At 42.4% G+C, this 17,942-nt stretch overlaps 1 protein-coding gene across 3 annotated transcripts in view; it reads right to left on the minus strand.

Annotated features, from left to right (window-relative positions):
* klhl32 (kelch-like family member 32) overlaps window positions 1–17,888 on the minus strand; it is a 38,389-nt gene extending 20,501 nt beyond the window's left edge. The window contains exons 1-4 of one of the 3 annotated variants that reach the window (XM_086113059.1): window positions 17,699–17,888; window positions 16,393–16,514; window positions 11,746–11,923; window positions 2,579–2,686 (exon numbers count right to left, since the gene is read on the minus strand). In XM_086113059.1, coding sequence (XP_085969185.1) covers window positions 2,579–2,686; window positions 11,746–11,923; window positions 16,393–16,415 — 309 coding nt within the window. In that variant the 5' untranslated portion in view covers window positions 16,416–16,514; window positions 17,699–17,888. Of the gene's footprint in view, window positions 1–2,578; window positions 2,687–11,745; window positions 11,924–13,022; window positions 13,292–16,392; window positions 16,515–17,698 lie in introns of those variants that run through there. The other 2 variants (XM_086113057.1, XM_086113058.1) reach the window with 2 other exon arrangements.
* Window positions 17,889–17,942: the final 54 nt, after the last annotated feature.

Raw genomic sequence — 17,942 nt, forward strand, 5'->3', positions numbered from 1 at the left:
TTACTTTCTAAATTGTTACATTTTATTGTACTGTGGTCTATTTATGTCTATATATACATGTATATGATGGTTACAATGTCTTACTTGGAGAGAATGTGGTGTGCAAGAAGCCGCCTGACTTCACGAACCAGGTTTTCTTATGGAGGAGTTTATTTTACTGTAACTCAATCTTAACATGAAGTGTTTTTTGACACTTCAATGACCTTTATGATGAAATGTTACTGAAAATCTACAGCAGTGGTTCTCAACCTGGGTTTGATCAAACCCCAAAGGTTCGGTGAATAGACCGATTCACCGAACCTTTGGGGGTCGACAGAGCCTCCGCCTTGGAGGTTAAGAAACACCCGACTCCACATGCCAATTAGTTATGACACGCCCGCTGCAGATGATTACATTACATCGTTTGTCAAATCAGTGCTGCGAAAAATTTAGTTCGCTTCGTCGTCAACGTGTGACTGTCGTGATAATACGTCGGGATTTTTTTTTGGGAGAATTTTTTTTTAATATATGCTAACTATGTCGAGCAAAAAAAAAAGAACGCGGTCAGACGAATATGTACAACATGGATTCACATGCATCACGGAAAGTGATGGGACTCAATGGCCTATCTGCATCATTTGAGCAACTCAAAACTGAATGAACACTTCTTAAATCATATTTTTATTTTTCCCTAATGAAGGGTTCGGTGAATATGCACATGAACTGGTTGGGTTCGGTCCTTTTAACATGGTTAAGAACCACTGCTCTATAGTAAAAAAACAAAACAACCAAAACAAAAAGAAATTTATTGTGATGCTGTCAGTTTGACCCTAGAAGGAATTAAGATCTGAATTGGATATGATTTTGAAATTGGGGTGGAAAAAAAAATTAGATGGAACAGATTAAGGTGGGCAGGCGGCCCGGTAGTCCAGTGGTTAGCACGTCGATTTCACAGTGCAGAGGTACCGGGTTCAATTCCAGCTGCGGCCTCCCTGTGTGGAGTATGCATGTTCTCCCCGGGCCTGCGTGAGCTTTCTCTGGGTACTCCGGTTTCCTCCCACATTCCCCTAAAAAAACATCCATGGTAGGCTGATTGAACACTCCAAATTGTCCCTAGGTGTGAGCGTGGGCGTGGATGGTTGTTCGTCTCTTGTGTGCTCTGCGATTGTCTGGCAACCGATTCAGGGTGTCCCCCGCCTACTGCCCGAAGACAGCTGGGATAGGCTCCAGCGCCCCCCGCGACCCTAGTGAGGATAAAGCGGTTCGGAAAATGAATGAATGAATGAAAAGATTAAGGTGGACTTTGGGGTTTCTGCCTCTGTACTTCTCCAAAGATGTTAGTCAGCCATCATCAAGATTAACGATGAGTTCTTGTTTGTTTGTTTTTATCCATTTAGCCGTTTTTTACACTTGCAATTTAGTTAAGTGTGTTCAAATGTTGACCACTGACCTGGACCGTTCCCTATAAAACAATTATTCATTGTTTTCACCGTGTTTGGATTTGAGGTTTAAATGTTTAAAAAAAGCAAAACACACAGCAACGGAAAGTGTTTTGTTTTTTTTCAGTAATAGCAAAACGATCCCATGGCGGCGTGTGCCATTAATTTGCAGGCCTGTATGACATGTGGGTGAATGATTTTAGTGGGTTGTTATTTACGGTGTGGGGATAAGCATATTGTCCTCATCTCATCCGCTATCATCTTCTCTGGGCAGACGGATGGCTGAGCCAACTGATGCAGGCGGCTTGCAAGCCTGCTGTTGACCTACTTACACTCCCAAACCAACTACCACTTGCTCATTTCCACTGTGGAAATAAAATTAGGGCGTTAATTACAATTTGAGTTTGCAGCCTCTCGCTATCCAGTATAAACCTTGGATGCTTCTGGGACTGAATATTGCTGATGGAGCAAGGATAAAGGAAGGTCGTATAACATGGTCAGACACTTGTTGGGGCTGGTGAGAGTACACAAATGGCAGAACACCAATACAATTCCCACCACCAGATCCACAGTCACGCTGCTGATTACGTTTATGCGGGTGAGATTAAAAGGCTAATCGGCAAAAACCTTGTATCATGTTCGATATTTAGAAGACGTATTTGACTGCATGAAAAACCACAAGGAGGAAGGTACATTTGAAAAGGCTCGTCTAACGCGAAATCATTTTCACTGTCTTTGTGTTGAAGTGTAATTTGCAAATACATTTGTAACAGCATTAAAATGATTAAAGGATTAACAAATGCAGTATTCAATCATAAAATGGGCGAAGTGAATAGTGAAAGGGGCATAAATGAAAAATGAGAGGAAAGCCGCAACACCGTACTGTATTGGGTACTCAAATACTTCTATCCATGTACACTAAAACATCAGAATTAAACATAATATCTTGTATTTATTAAAATGAAAACACTTAAAAACAAACAAATTGCAAACCCCAAAAGACACGCGCATGAAAAAACAATTATTAACCAAAAAATATTTACATCATGGGAGACAGCAAATTGTGTGTCATGAAACTGAAAAATGAATTGTTCGATTGACATATTCCCAATTGAATGTATGATAATTTATTAATGAATCATTTCTATCGAACTTCTCACCTGTCCAGTGTAGGCGAAGTCCAAGGCGTGCTTCAACCCGACACTGGTCACTCCTTGCAGAGTCACTTCATCAGCCACACTCTCCACCATGCACAAGCTGAACATGGCCTGATGACAAAACCAAATACGGAAGTCATTAGAGGGACTTTTTTTGGAATTTTGGTTTATCATTTAAGAGATTTTTGTTTTCCCCCCAGACTCTTGTCTCTTTTACGTTTTAGTATTTTATGTGTGAATTGGAGCTGCACTGCAAAATGAGTTGCGGGGCTTCAGATAACACAACAAGACAGTTTAATCCGAACCTGCCAGACACAACAGCCAAGAAACCTTCGGTATTTATTGCTTTCCTCAGCTCCAAAACTCAATCCAGGACATTCAGTACTTTGTGATACACAGTACACCTCTTGCCCTAAGTTGGGCGCACACAGACATCTGGGCAAAATCAAAGCAGGGGCCACAGTGTCTGCAGTCTGACACTGCTGAGTGGAGCTTTGGTCATCAAAGCTATTGACTGCTGTCATGCCATGATGGGATGTCACCCACTGATCAGGCGACCATTGCAGCAGTGTGACAGTAAAGCACGAAAGGGTGATGTTCCAAACAAGGAAATAAGATATCTATTCCGCCTACATTCACATCTTCACATTCATTCTTTTTCCTCTGATGTATTCCATCTGATCGACCAAAAGTTGCAATTTAATTTAATCAAAACAAACTACATTAATAAAAATAAATGATAATAAGACACCGGTGTAATAAACAGTGAAAGAGAGATGTCAGTTTATTTATTGATTTTTTTGGGACAGTAATTTGCAGAAGAGTCACGCTGCGTTACTGATGGGCCATTCTAATAGTTTGTTTGTTCCGATTTGGCTCAATGATAATTGCACAATTCATATGACAAATATTTTTCGAGGATTCAAGGTTTAGAGTGGAGCAGTATTGCCTGACATGTTGTGGTTATTCTATAAAACAAAACATTTTTTTAATTACTCAGACTGAATGGTAGACTTAACATGTTAACATACAGTATCATTTGACTTGTCTTTGTAAAGGTATAACTTTTAGCTTAGCTTTTTGTATTTCATGTCACTCGACTGTGGAAGTGTAGAGGCCTACCTAATGAAAAGTTCAGTGTGTGCCTAACCTCCTTATACGTGTCAAAGACCCAGAGGCAAGGCAGTTAAAGCATCTCTTTCTGTCACGAAAACAAAGTGTATTCCTCCCAAAATTCCAATCGAGTTTTTGATGATTCATGGCGCACATGAACTTTAACTCGGCAATGGGAGCGCCCCGCTCTCCTCGGGCAAATGGCCACGTAAGATTTGGAACAACTTGAATTTGAGTGGAATTTTGTCCAGTGCTTACACAGCCGAGTTGATTTTCCACACAGCCAATTAAAAATACACCGGTTCATTAGGCACAGGGAGTGCAGTGGTACAACCAGAGAGTAATGGTGGCGGCGCTGTGGTGTGCCTGCACAGATGAGTGTCAGTGAAAAACTAGTTGCGTATCCAAGCTTTTGTGTCATTACTGTGGAGTGTTTTTAGAGCTGTCTGTCCCTCGCATGACTGTTCCTGACCTTGGTGTCGGTGCTAAGGGACAGCTGATGATGGATAGCTCTGCTGACTTGGAATATAGATCCCTGAGTCCTGCTCACTGCAGTCTTTTCCCCGTGATGCTGCAGGAGGAGTGCAGTGCTGCACTTAGCCTGACCTTCTGGAAAAATAAGTATGACTGCACTTCAATTTATCAATCTGTTATTCCCTTTATTTGGAGTAGGAATTCACAAACAGGTGTGCATGTGAACTTATGCAATGTCACTTAATTGGTTGGGAAATTATTGTATGTCTTTCTTTGATTCCTGTGAGAGTAAATCAGCCCTAAGTTCAACAAAACAGGCCCATACATATGTGTGTGTATATATATATATATATATATATACACACACACACACACACACACACACACACACACACACATACACAGGTATATATAAAAAATCCTCGTCTCACCCCTCGGGTGGTGTCCGTCCCTCATTCAGCTCGGGTCCTCTACCAGAGGCCAGGAAGCTTGAGGGTTCTGCGCAGTATCCTTGCTGTTCCCAGCACTGCACATTTCTGGACTGAGATGTCCGATGTTGTTCCCGGGATCTGTTGCAACCACTCATCTAGTTTGGGGGTCACTGCCCCGAGTGCTCCGACCACCACAGGCACGTGGCTCCTCTCTGAGCCCTTGGTATTTCTCGAGTTTCTCGTGTTCCTTCTTTCTGATGTTTCCATTACTTGGGACCGCTACATCCACTACAACGGCTTTCCTCTGCCCTTTATCTATGATCACGATATCTGGTTGGTTCGCCATTACCATCTTGTCAGTCTGGATCTGGAAGTCCCACAGGATCTTCGCTCTGTCATTCTCCACCACCTTCGGAGGTGTTTCCCATTTTGACCTTGGGGTTTCCAGTCCATACTCCGCACAAATGTTTCGGTAGACGATGCCAGCCACCTGGTTATGGCGTTCCATGTAGGCTTTCTCTGCTAGCATCTTACACCCTGCAGTTATGTGTTGGATCGTCTCAGGTGCCTCTTTGCACAACCTACACCTTGGGTCTTGTCTGGTGTGGTATATCTGGGCCTCAATGGCTCTGGTGCTCAGGGCCTGCTCCTGAGCGGCCAGGATGAGTGCCTCTGTGCTGTCCTTCAGGCCAGCCCTCTCTAGCCACTGATAGGACTTCTTGAGATCAGCCACTTCAGTTATGGTCCGGTGGTACATCCCGTGTAGCTGCTTGTCCTCCCATGATGGTCCCTCTTCCAGCGCCTCATCCTCTGTTCATTCTCTGAGTACGTCATCCATTGGGGCCTTCTCCTTGATGTATTCATGGAGCTTGGATGTTTCATCCTGGACAGTGGCTCTCACACTCACTAGTCCCCGGCCTCCTTCCTTTCGGCTTGCGTACAGTCTCAGGGTGCTGGATTTGGGATCGAACCCTCCATGCATGGTTAGGAGCTTTCGGGTCTTAACGTCCGTGGTCTGAATCTCTTCCTTTGGCCACCTTATTATTCCTGCAGGGTATCTGATCACTGGCAGGGCATAGCTGTTTATTGCCCGGGTCTTATTCTTGCCATTGAGCTGGCTTCTTAGGACTTGCCTCACTCGCTGGAGGTATTTGGCCGTAGCCGCTTTCCTTGTTGCCAGTTCGAGGTTGCCATTGGCTTGTGGTATACCGAGGTACTTGTAGCTGTCCTCAATGTCTGCTATTGTTCCTTACTACCTTTCCTCTCTTAGTCACCATCCGACTACATTTCTCAAGCCCGAATGACATCCCGATGTCGCTGCTGTAGATCCTGGTTGTGTGGATCAGGGAGTCTATGTCCCTTTCGCTCTTAGCATACAGCTTTATGTCATCTATGTAGAGGAGGTGACTGATCGTAGCTCCATTTCTGAGGCGGTATCCATAGCCTGTCTTGGTGATTACTTGGCTTCGGGGGTTCAGTCCTATGCAGAACAGCAGTTGGGAGAGTGCATCACCTTGGTATATGCCACATTTGATGGACACTTGGGTAAGTGGCTTGCCATTGGCTTCAAGTGTGGTTTTCCACATCCTCATCGAGTTCGCAACGAAGGCTCTTAGGGTCCTGTTCACCTTATACAACTCCAAGCATTCAGTGATGTATGTGGCATCGAGTCATAGGCTTTCTTGTAATCAATCCAGGCTGTGCACAGGTTGGTATGTCGGGACCTGCAGTCTTGTGCGACTGTTCTGTCAACCAGGAGCTGATGTTTGGCTCCTCTGGTATCTCTACCAATGCCCTTCTGTGCTTTGCTCATGTATTGATCCATGTGTCCACTTATCTTAGCCGCAATGATGCCTGACATGAGCTTCCATGTTGTGGAGAGACAGGTTATTGGCCGATAGTTGGATGGGACTGCACCCTTTGAGGGATCCTTCATGATCAGGATCGTTCGCCCTTCAGTTAGCCATCCTGGGTGCTGTGAGTTTCTTTAGCCAGTAGGTGTGGACCATGTCCGGGCCTGGTGCTGTCCAGTTTTTCATATCTGAGACTCTTTCCTGTATGTATGTCTGCCACTGTTATGGTAACTGGGTTCTGTTCAGGGAGGTTGCTGTGCTCCTCTCTCAGGGTCACCAGCCATTGTGCACTGCTGTTATGTGCAACCTCCTTCTCCCATATGCCTTTCCAGTACCTTTCAGTTTCCAGTCTTGGTGGGTCAGCTCTGTTGTTAGGACCCTGCCACTGAGCGTACACTTTCGCAGGTTGTTTTGCGAACAGCCTGTTTATTCGTCTGGCCTCATTCTCTTTCGTGTACCGCTTTAGGCGGCTGGACAAGGCTTGGAGCCTTTGTTTGGCAGTTTCGAGTGCTTCAGGTATGGTCATCTGGATGTACCTCTCGGGTATCGGCCTTTTCATCACACCTCTCTGGGCCTCCGTCAATTGACTCACATCTTTCCGAGCCGCCTTGATCTTAGCCTCCAACCGTCTTTTCCATGGTGGGTAACGTATCTCATGGCTTCCATGGTTGCTCTTATAGCCAAGCATCTCTAGGATCACTGATGCTGAAGCGTATATCAGCTCATTGGTTTCCATGATCGTTATGGTCGGGATCGCCCTCAGTGCTGCATCCACACTTTCCATGAGACTTTCAGGTGGTACTTCACATAGCCGTTGTAATCGGTTTCTAGGTTGGCCAGCTTTCATTCTCGCCATGATCTTAGCTTTCAGGTCAGTTGCTGCCTCGCTCAGCATCTCTTTCATTGGGGCTGGCCTCCCAATCTCATCATCTGCATTCATTGGGGCTTGCCTCCCAATCTCTGGTATGACCTCCTTCACCATGGAACCTGCGTTATAAATCATCAATCTCAAGTTGTGACAGCAGTTGCCGTTTGTGGATGTTGGAACACTGAGGTACTAGTTGTTTCGTGGTCAACCGTGACTGTGGGTTTCGAAGTAACCATTTAGCCCACATTCTCTGCATGTAACCTCTCTGACTAGGGTTGCTTGAGTAGTAGCATTCCAACAGAGCCATGTTATCGCATCTCACCCATCTCCGCTTTGTTCCAGTAGCCCATTTTTCATCAAGGTGCTCTGGTTCCCCAGCACCTGACGCAGACCTTGTTTGGCCGGGCGACGTCTGAGCCGGCATGTCATTCGTTTTATTGTCTCTCATCATTGTATGAGGTAGGCATTAGCGTGAAGGATCTTGCCCAAGGACCCACACTGGATGGTGTTATATGCTCATTTTTGCCCCAAGCGGGATTCGAACCCCCGTCTCCCGTACGCCAAACCGATGCCTTACCAACTGAGCTATCCAGCCGCTTTTATATATATATTCTGTTGGAAATATATATATATATATATATATATATATATATATATATATATATATATATATATATATATATATATATATATATATATATATATATACACACACACACATATATATATATATACACTGTACATACATACACACACCTCATAAATGTTTTTTCTGGATGATTGGATGAAAAATAAATCACAAACATACCGCAACATTTTGAAGAAACATATAAATGTTTTTATTTAATTTAATGCCGCATGTCTTTTTGTAGGCGGCACAGTGGTCGACTGGTTAGCACGTCGGCCTCACAGTGTGCAGACAGTTGCAGGGTTCGATTCCGGCTCCGGCCTTCTTGTGTGGACTTTGCATGTTCTCCACGTGCCTGCATGGGTTTTCTCCGGGTACTCCGGTTTCCTCTCACATTCCAAACACAAGCATTGCAGGTTAACGGAAGGCATGTTTGTGAGCGCGAATGGTTGTTCATCCATGTGTGCCCTGCAATCAGCCAGCAACCAGTTCAGGGCGTACCCAGCCTACTGCCCGAAGACTGCTGGGATAGTCTCCAACCCTTGTGAGGATAAGCGGATTAGAAAATGGATGGATGGATATACAGTGGTGGGTACCTTATTAACTGGTTTATAAATAAATGATCCATATGAAAGTACACTCTCCAGAATACTATTTACAGCTAATTTTATTGTTTGTAATGTATATTCTTTCAGTCACGGAAAATAACTGTCTCGTTGTGTCCAACGGTGAAACCAAAGTTTGTTTTGAACACATCATTACATCTTGTTTGCCTAACCTGGACACAAAAAAACCCTAATCATGATTTCAGCAGTATTTCCATGCCAATCTGCTTGTTGCCAGGCAACCTTGCTGTTCCAGGGCCTAAGACAGAGTTGTTTTCCTCCTTTTGTAACCAGGTGTTTTACTATTCTAATGTACTTATCTAATGCTCTAAGATGACATCAGAGTTTGAAAAACACTCAATAAATTTGGCCTCTCTTTCAATTAGTCTGAGGAGGACAAATGGGGCATCCGTGTGTACGTGATGCTGGCGTGACTGATTTACTTTCCAAATGTCTTAGTAATGTGACAAAATTGGAAGAGACAGGTGACACATTGAAATAACTCACGCTTGGTCAGGTATTTCATTACACCCACTCACCCACTCACCAGTGAGTCGAATTTTGTGTTCACACCACTCCGATGTGGACTGTGTGTGTGTGTGTGGTGGTGTTGGGGGGTGGGGTCAGTGGTGGGGGGGGGGGGGGGCTGACTGGTGACAGAAAGTGGGTGAAAGAGGGTGAATACCGGTACATGGTCACTATTGATTTCATCAGGTTGATTTCATAATCCAAGTCCTGACCAGTACAATGACTTGGCTCTGATAGTACTGATCATGGTGTTAGAAGGCAGAAAAGTCTGACTCAATTGGCCACTCTTTGTGCAAGGAGAAGCAAAAATAACCTGCACTCACACAGAAGGAGAAATTCTGCAGGCCAATTTGGATGATTATCATCTGCCTTTCATTTTCAAGAGGGATTCATTGTGATTTCCTAATCTGCTTTGTGTCTCTAAAGCAGTGGTTCTAAACCTTATTAGAGGTACCGAACCCAACCAGTTTACATGCGCATCCACCGAACCCTTAGTGAAAACTAAAAATATGAATCGAGAAGTGTTCCTTTAGTTTTGCCGGTGAGATGAGAGTTGCTCAACGCTGAGTCCCATCATGTTCCGTGATGCATGTTGTAGATATTCGTCTGACCACTTTCTTTTTTTGCTCGACATAGCATGTGTTTAAAAGTTTTTTTTTGTTTTTTTTTAATCATACGACGTACGATCACGACAGTCACACGCTGACTACTGAGGGAATTAAATTTCCCACAGCACTGACTGGACAAGCAATGCAATGTGATCATCCGCAGCCAGTGATGGCCAAGTGGGCGTACCAAACTAATTAACATGTTTAGTCGCGTGCGTCTTACCCTCCGTGGCAGAGGCTCCGTCGATCCCCTGAGACTGATTCACCGAACCCATGGTTAAGAACCACTGCTCTAAAGCAAATATCATTGCTGCACTTTTCTCTTATTGGCTGTCTCCAAATAAAGCTTAATTTGACTGTAACAAGAAATAGCGGGGATCCAATCAGCTGTAGCAACCTTTTTATTTGCAAATACATTTTCTGCCTTAAATACTGCAAGTGAAAACTTGAGCAAGTGGTAGAGTGGTCGTCCCCCAACCCAAAGGTTGGGGTTCAATCCCGGGCCATTGCAACCTTGTCGAAGTGCCCTTGAGCATGATACTGAACCCCCAGTTGCTCCTGATGCTGCGTCATCAGTAGATAAATGAGCAAACAGTGTAAAACGCTGCCTTGTGATTGGCTGGCAACCAGTTCAGGGTGTACCCTGCCTACTGCCCGAAGACGGCTGGGATAGGCTCCAGCATACCCACGACCCTCGTGAGGGTACGTGGATTAGAAAACGGATGCATGGATGCATGTAAAGTTACAATTTAGCGAATGAAGTGCCAGGGAAGTGTACTTTGATACCTTTCCCTTGACCTTACGTAGGTGGAAATATGCATACCGAGTTATATTATTTGATGTGGGAGTGGAAAGATAGTGAGCATAATTACTCACCCGCAAATAACTACTGATTATGTTTGACTGCACCAACCAAAATATGATCATTTGCATCTCGTGCATTGGTGACAAAGGCAATTTGGGCTGCCAGAACTCAAGTGAATTGCAAGACACATGACAAACAACGCTTGTTACGTGCATCGTGTTAATATGCTTCAATTGTGCAGATCGAGACAGACTGAACATCGGGGCACCTTCCCTTGATTGATTGGTTATGAGTGGATTGTTGAGGTGATGAGTGGGCAGGGCAATCGCTATAAAACACCGTGTCTGATCATAAGGCTGGCTTCAGCGCAGAACAATTTTCGTGTGTGACAGAGATTACACGGCATCATGTGCACTCGCCTTGCATTTCTCTCTGCCCCCTCCGTGCATGCGCCTTTGGCGCAGTGCGTAGAGAAAGCGGACCTTGCTGCCATCTTTAAACCAAGAGCCCTCACCAATTTCTTCATTCACTTGTTCCGAAGTAACTGTGATTGGCTCCAGTAAATGAATCCTAACTTGTCAAATTCTTTCCTGATTCTGACACGATTGGTTTGTCTCCAACATCAGACGTGTCGTGTACTTATGGTACCACACATGTGGGTCATTTTATAATCGGGGCCTTCAGAGTATATTAAGTAAAAGGTAAGACCAAATGTTTGATTTCTTTATATATAAAAGCATTGAAATAGAATGAAGAGCGAAACAACAATGAACCTGAAGTCATATTAAATATTATTTTATATTAAATATTCTTTTTTCTTGCCATCATGTTGTTGAACAGCATGAAATTTTTGAAGTATAATTAAAAGCTTTGAAAACAAATATTCAATAATTCAATCTGGGGTTCATATTTTTACATTCAACTCTAGAAAAATCAGTGCCAGTCAGTGTGTGTGTGTGTGTGTGTACACTACTTGTAAACTACATGTAAAGAAAATGACCGATCTTTTGATTAACAGGCAGACCAGAAAAAAAAAGAACACTGATTAAAAACTTTTCCCCAGGATTGGACCCTAAAAAGGTGAACATGTTCAAGGTTCTCTCCCAAATAGACATAATGCCCCAAGAAGTGATGCCCGACACGTCTTGTTTACGTACTGTCTCAGACAGAAGTGGTAGTGTATTTTGTTGAAAGACTGCCAAAAATTCATTTACCGGTATTTTAACATTATAAAGTATAATAAGGTTCTACACTCACCCGGAAATAATCACTGCATGCTGCTAGAATGGCTTTGTGAGCATGGAACTTTTGCTCCCCGGCCACCAGAGTGACGTCACACAGGAGACCATCTTTCCTCTGCTGGTTGAGGGCAGACAGGACGGAGTCCTGATGCGACTTGGATTGACAGAGTCTCTGTCCTGTCAGCATCTCCCTGCTAACGGACACACACAAATTATACAGTTAAACCCAACACAAAGTCCCTGGAGTTTTTTTTAAACTCCTGAGACTGAAGTGCTTGCATTTTTTATTTCACCTTTCTATTTGGTGTTACTTAGACTTGATGAATACAATACATGTTAACATGTCATCAAACATGATTCTACAATTATCATCAACTCAAGACAATTCAAGCAGCAACTAACCAGCATTGAATCGTGTCATCCCTTTTTTGACTGCATTATTTGCCCCACAATACCAACCACATTTCACCGTTAAACTATTTAATGAAGGTTGAAAACGTATATATACTTCATTGGGGATTCCAATGTGTCAAAATGACTGCGTGTGGCCAGGCCATATTTTCGAAAAAAAACCCTCAGCCTGTCTCCTCTTGTATGCCTCCTCATCAACATGCCACACTGTCCATCCAGATCCATCTCTGTCCATTTAGTGTTGGCCATCCGTGTGAATGCATCAGCCTGCCAGGGCAACACACTCTGTCTTGTTGGGGTGTAAGAGAAAGAACATAATGGGTGCGTGTGGGTTTGAATGCATTGGTGGGGCCAGAAGTGAGACGACTGATGAGTCAGGGTGTTTGTTTGGAACTGGGGTGCCATTGAAGTGAAAAGAAATGACAGCATTTAAAACCTCAAAGTGTACTCTGTGGGATTTGTGGATGGACTGAAAACTTCAGGATTTGACAATGACGTATGTTTGCTCCTAAATAATGGTGATTTTCTTGAAGCATTACTCCAACTAAGATTACAATGGACAAAACAATTAAATCAATATATAAGCAGGGGTGCACCTAAAATTTTGGAAGTGGTTCTCAAATAGAGCAACAGAGGTTTTTTGGGGTTTTTTCCTCACCCACTGACCTTATGGATGAACTTAAAGACTTATGGTCCTTCTGGACAAGGTTTATAGTTGTTATGTGTAGATGTGTCATTTTAATATAAGTGAACACATTTTCAGTTTTTATTTCTTAATTACCAGAGCCACACAATGACAGTTTATTGAAACAATACAAATAATTAACATTCCTATTTAACATGATTGAGTTGCATTGCCCATTCAAAAAATTAATTTCCCACCTCTGACACTGTGATCAGCTAGCTTAGCAGGGTTCTCGAGTTGCTCACTCTTGTTTTGAACCACGGACCGCTTTCGTGTAAGAACATATTTTGATGGGTCGTTGAAACCGTGGCACAGCGACGGGGAGCCGTCTTGCTGGTGGCCCTCCTGCAACACGTTAGGCCACGTCTCCCTAAGAATGTTAGCAGGTAGCCGGCTGAGTCAAGACAGCCCCCGCTATGATGTTTCATAGCCTCCTATCATGCAACGCGTCACGAGCTTTAATTTCCTAAATAGAAACAAACCAAGTATTAGTGTACATTAGGTGTCACCAATATAGCTTGCAGGCCTGTTCCAAAAATAGCTCACCAGTGATAGGACTTTGTGACTTTCTTGGCCTGTTATATACGGTAAGTCATCATTTGAAAATGCAAGCATTGACAAAAATATATATAAATTAAGTGTTGTAATATTTATCTCTTTCCTAATTGTGAGATATAATTAACATGATCAATGTCTTCACATAAATTATGAACAATAACATGATTAAATATAGTTTGAGAAAATGTGTTTCAGATTGGTGCAGCAAAATAGTATCGAGGGCTGTCACTATTCAATATTTGTAAAATCGATTAATGCATCGATGATTCCATTGATTAATCGAATCATCGGAGACAAATTGATTTTGCACTACAATAGGTATTGTTTAATGTCAATTAAATGTCAATCAATCAATAAAAGGTCATTTTTAGAATAGCTGCACATTATTGCTTTTGGAATAGATTAATCTTAATCGTTTTCCATAAATTGATTATGATTCCGTTATTGTAACCCTGTACCACTTACCTCATATAATAGGTAAAATAGTTGTTTTCCGAAGAAAATGTAGATTAGAAAATGTTTGCAAATGTCTTATTTTACAATACAATACATCTTTATTTATATAGCACTTTCACAACAGCTGCAGCTGGAACAAAGCACTTTACAGAACATTTAACATAAAATAACAAGAATACAACAGAACACATAACATAAAACATCTACAAATATACAATTGTAACTGATCAAAAACAAGTCAGTCTGCTTTCATGGAGGAGGGCAGAAATCAGATATTTACTTTAGTGAGGCTGAAATCAGAGGATATCGACAAATTTAAGGTAAAAACAAATGCTCTCAGCAATGAATTATCCAAACCAATAATCTATGAATTTGATGATCGATGAAATAACTCAATTTGACACCTCTATCGGTAATAATTTGCATTGATCGGTAACCAAGAGGCGGCCCGGTAGTCCAGTGGTTAGCACGTCGACTTCACAGTGCGGAGGTACCGGGTTCAATTCCAGCTCCGGCCTCCCTGTGTGGAGTTTGCATGTTCTCCTCGGGCCTGCGTGGGTTTTCTCCGGGTACTCCGGTTTCCTCCCACGTTCCAAAAACATGCATGGCAGGCTGACTGAACACACTAAATTGTCCCTAGGTGTGAGTGTGTGCGCGCTTGGTTGTTCGTCTCTGTGTGCCCTGCGATTGGCTGGCAACCGGTTCAGGGTGTCCCCCGCCTACTGCCCGAAGACGGCTGGGATAGGCTCCAAGCACCCCCCGCGACCCTAGTGAGGATTAAGCGGTTCGGAAAATGGATGGATGGATGGACAAGAGACTTTGCATTTATATAATAAATATAATATAAAAATAGCCAAAACCGTAGGGATCCTCTACAAAACCAAGGAAGTGCTAAATAAGAGATCTTTGTACACATTATACACTTCATTATTATTACCATATATGACCTACTGTGTGGAAATATGGGGAAATGCCTGCAAAACAAACACACTCCCTATTCTCAACCTACAAAAAAAAGCAATTCGAATTATTAATAGATCAAAATATACGGAACCCACAAATCCACTATTTATCAAATTAAATACGATGAAATTTTATGACCTGGTTGACTTTAAAATCGCCCAATTAATGTACAAAGCACACAATAACCTGCTCTGCCAAAACATTCAGAAGTTTTTCGAAATTCGAGAAAGCAGCTATGATTTAAGAGGTACCAACTTATTCAAAAAACTCAAAACAAGAACAAACATCAAGCAAAGAAGTGTATCTATCAAAGGTGTTAATCTGTGGAATAATCTCGAAACGGACCTGAAAATGAGTAAATCGCTTGCTGAGTTCAAAAACAAATTCAAAAAAATAGTACAAACAACCTACATTAATCAGAGTTAAAATGAGAAATTCAAAACATTAAATATAATGATAAATCAGAACTAAGTTGATAAATAGAGAAAGGTATAGAAATATCCATTATGAATACAAGAGAAAATTGACACAAGAGTGTCAGGGTGTGGAAGTATATAATCCCGATACAAACCAAAAGTTGTAAAAATATCACGGTTAAGGGTAAAGTATGAGCCTTAATGGAGACTTCTTTCTTCTTACTTTTTTCTTTTCTGATTGATATAAAAATGATTTATTAGATACAATCACATAACGGGGTAGGACTAGATACGTTTTTTACTTCTTCCTACTCCCTTGAACGTAATAACTGTGTTGAATGAAGATTGATTTCTTTCTTTTTACTTTTTTTATCTACCTTATTTTCTGTCAAATTATTACTGTATATATGTTTTATGTTCAATAAACAAACAAACTTACAAACATTTCAAGAAGATTGGTGACCCCTGCTGTACATGAATATCAATGCCTTACTTAAGTTTGATTTTTAAGTTGAGGCAATTGTTGTGATGGCTGACTTGACTTCGAAGTGAGGCTGTCCTTAAATATTGCAAGTGCACAAAAGCGCACTGACAGACTTGAACTGGAGGGCAGTATTCAATTTCCACTGCTTGTGTGCATTGCAAAGATAATTCCAGAATTCTCTATCATCACAGAGATGATTTTATTTTGGGCCTACCATCTCCTTCGCCAATATTCCAGCTCAACATTTTAGACCGCCGGCACCTTGCTGGCGTTGCAACCTTGTTAGGACATGGTCCATCCATCTTTCTTGATCATCCAAATAAACATGGCTTTCATTGGTGAACAAATCAGTTTGAAACTTGGTCTTCTGGTACTCCAGACAGTTTTCCTTTAGACATTGGTTAGGGTGGAAAATATACTAAATGGGCTGACTTACATTGATTTTACTTCAGCCCCAATGTGATTATAGTATCTGAAGTTCCCCTAAGAAGGCTATCTACGTTTAATCCATTGATTGGTTGTATTAAATTATAATGTAACGTGATTAAAGGAATACAAGGTGACAACTGTTAATTACTTGTTTACGCAGTCAATACCATACACCATATACGGTACCATCCATTGAGATAGCTTTTGCATGTACAGTAAATATTTAGTGTTCAATTTGTATGGACTGAGCATGTCATTTACCTGAGGCCGCGTTCAGGAGGCATGCCCCTGGATGCAGGATGAAGGGACTTTTGTGGGGGTCGAGTGGAGGTGCTATACGTCTCCTGAGGACTGAAGTCTCCTCGCCGGCAACATACATCAGCCTGATAGGACAGAGCAGAGAGTCAGCTTTCATCAATCCGTGCAATCCACTCAAATTCAGTGTGGCAACCTTCTGTGTGATGCGTGAAAAAATGCAACTGCCCATCAAGCATGGTGCCAACTTCTCGCTTCACTCACACACTGGCCATTATCATTCTTACAGTTTCCTGGGGGGATGTGGGGTGATAATCATGAAAAGCCGCACTGTAACAGTGACAGGCAATTTGATGTCTGAAAAATGGAATAATAAGCACTTTGAAAAATTGGGAGCCAAATTTATACCAAAAACTAGATTCTCTCACTACAACTTCAGAGGTGTTGCATTACACATCTGTATTGCGTTGTGGTCCACAGTAAACTAAACAACAAAGAATATATCGGCACTAAGGTCAGCAGCATTCTGACTGGAACAATTCAAAACTGTATGTCTCCTCATATGGCTATTCAAAAGCTGTTTGTAGCATGTGTATGGTTCATCCCATCTTCCTGGAGAGAGTAGTTCCCAGCAAGATGCAGTTATCGATCCATTCATGAGTGACCTTCAAATCCATGGCCACAGACAAATGCATCTGATAGATGAGGTCCACAAGGAGCCATTTTGCATCTACCATAAACAACAATAAATGATTGTCACAATAAATAGTTTGTTATATAACAGGAAAGGAGGTGGGGGGGCATGTCAGTCCAATATTACAACCCCCCGACCCCAAACAAACAGGTTTTCAGATCATGATTATGCCATGTCTGTCTATGTCCTGTCTTTGTGTAAATATATACAGATACGGTACTTCACTCATAGTCATACGGTGGAAAATATGATGGTCAGATGATCACAAGAAGTAGGCCATTTTCTGCAAACAATAATTGTCCCTAGATTGAGAACAACTCCGAATACTAGGCTAGGTGTCACAAATCAGACACAATACGGATTTAGACTCGAGCACAACATCAAAAGGTGAATGATGGTGCAGGAGGGTTGCGGTGGGAGATAAATAGACACCATTGTAGCACTGACCATCACTTTCCAAAAGCTTCCAGCTGTCAAAGCGTTTCCTAGCAACAGGCCAGCGCCTTTCTCCGCGGAATAAAGCCTCTTACTTCTATCACACACAACATACACCGTAGACACTCACATTCGGGAATGCATGTTACGGTTGTCACTCTGTGTGCCACACATCTCACGCACCTCATATGTCAGTGTCCTGTCCTCGTCCGTCTCCTCTTTGACAATGAAATTGTCCGAACCCGCCACTATTGAAGCACATCTGCAGGCAAAAGAACCAAGCACGACGACGATGAAAAAGGAGTCCAATGTCAACAGCACTTTATTTGTGTAGTGACAGTGTAGAGCTAAAATGTGACAACCAAACTCCGCCTCCCCCGGTGGTCACATGAATGTGGACAAATACAGTCGGGGGACGCAGCGTCTC

The sequence above is a fragment of the Hippocampus guttulatus genome, chromosome 6, assembly GCF_054856545.1.
Source record: "Hippocampus guttulatus isolate MCC_2025c chromosome 6, RoL_Hgut_1.0, whole genome shotgun sequence".
Classification (NCBI taxonomy): Eukaryota; Metazoa; Chordata; class Actinopteri; order Syngnathiformes; family Syngnathidae; genus Hippocampus; species Hippocampus guttulatus.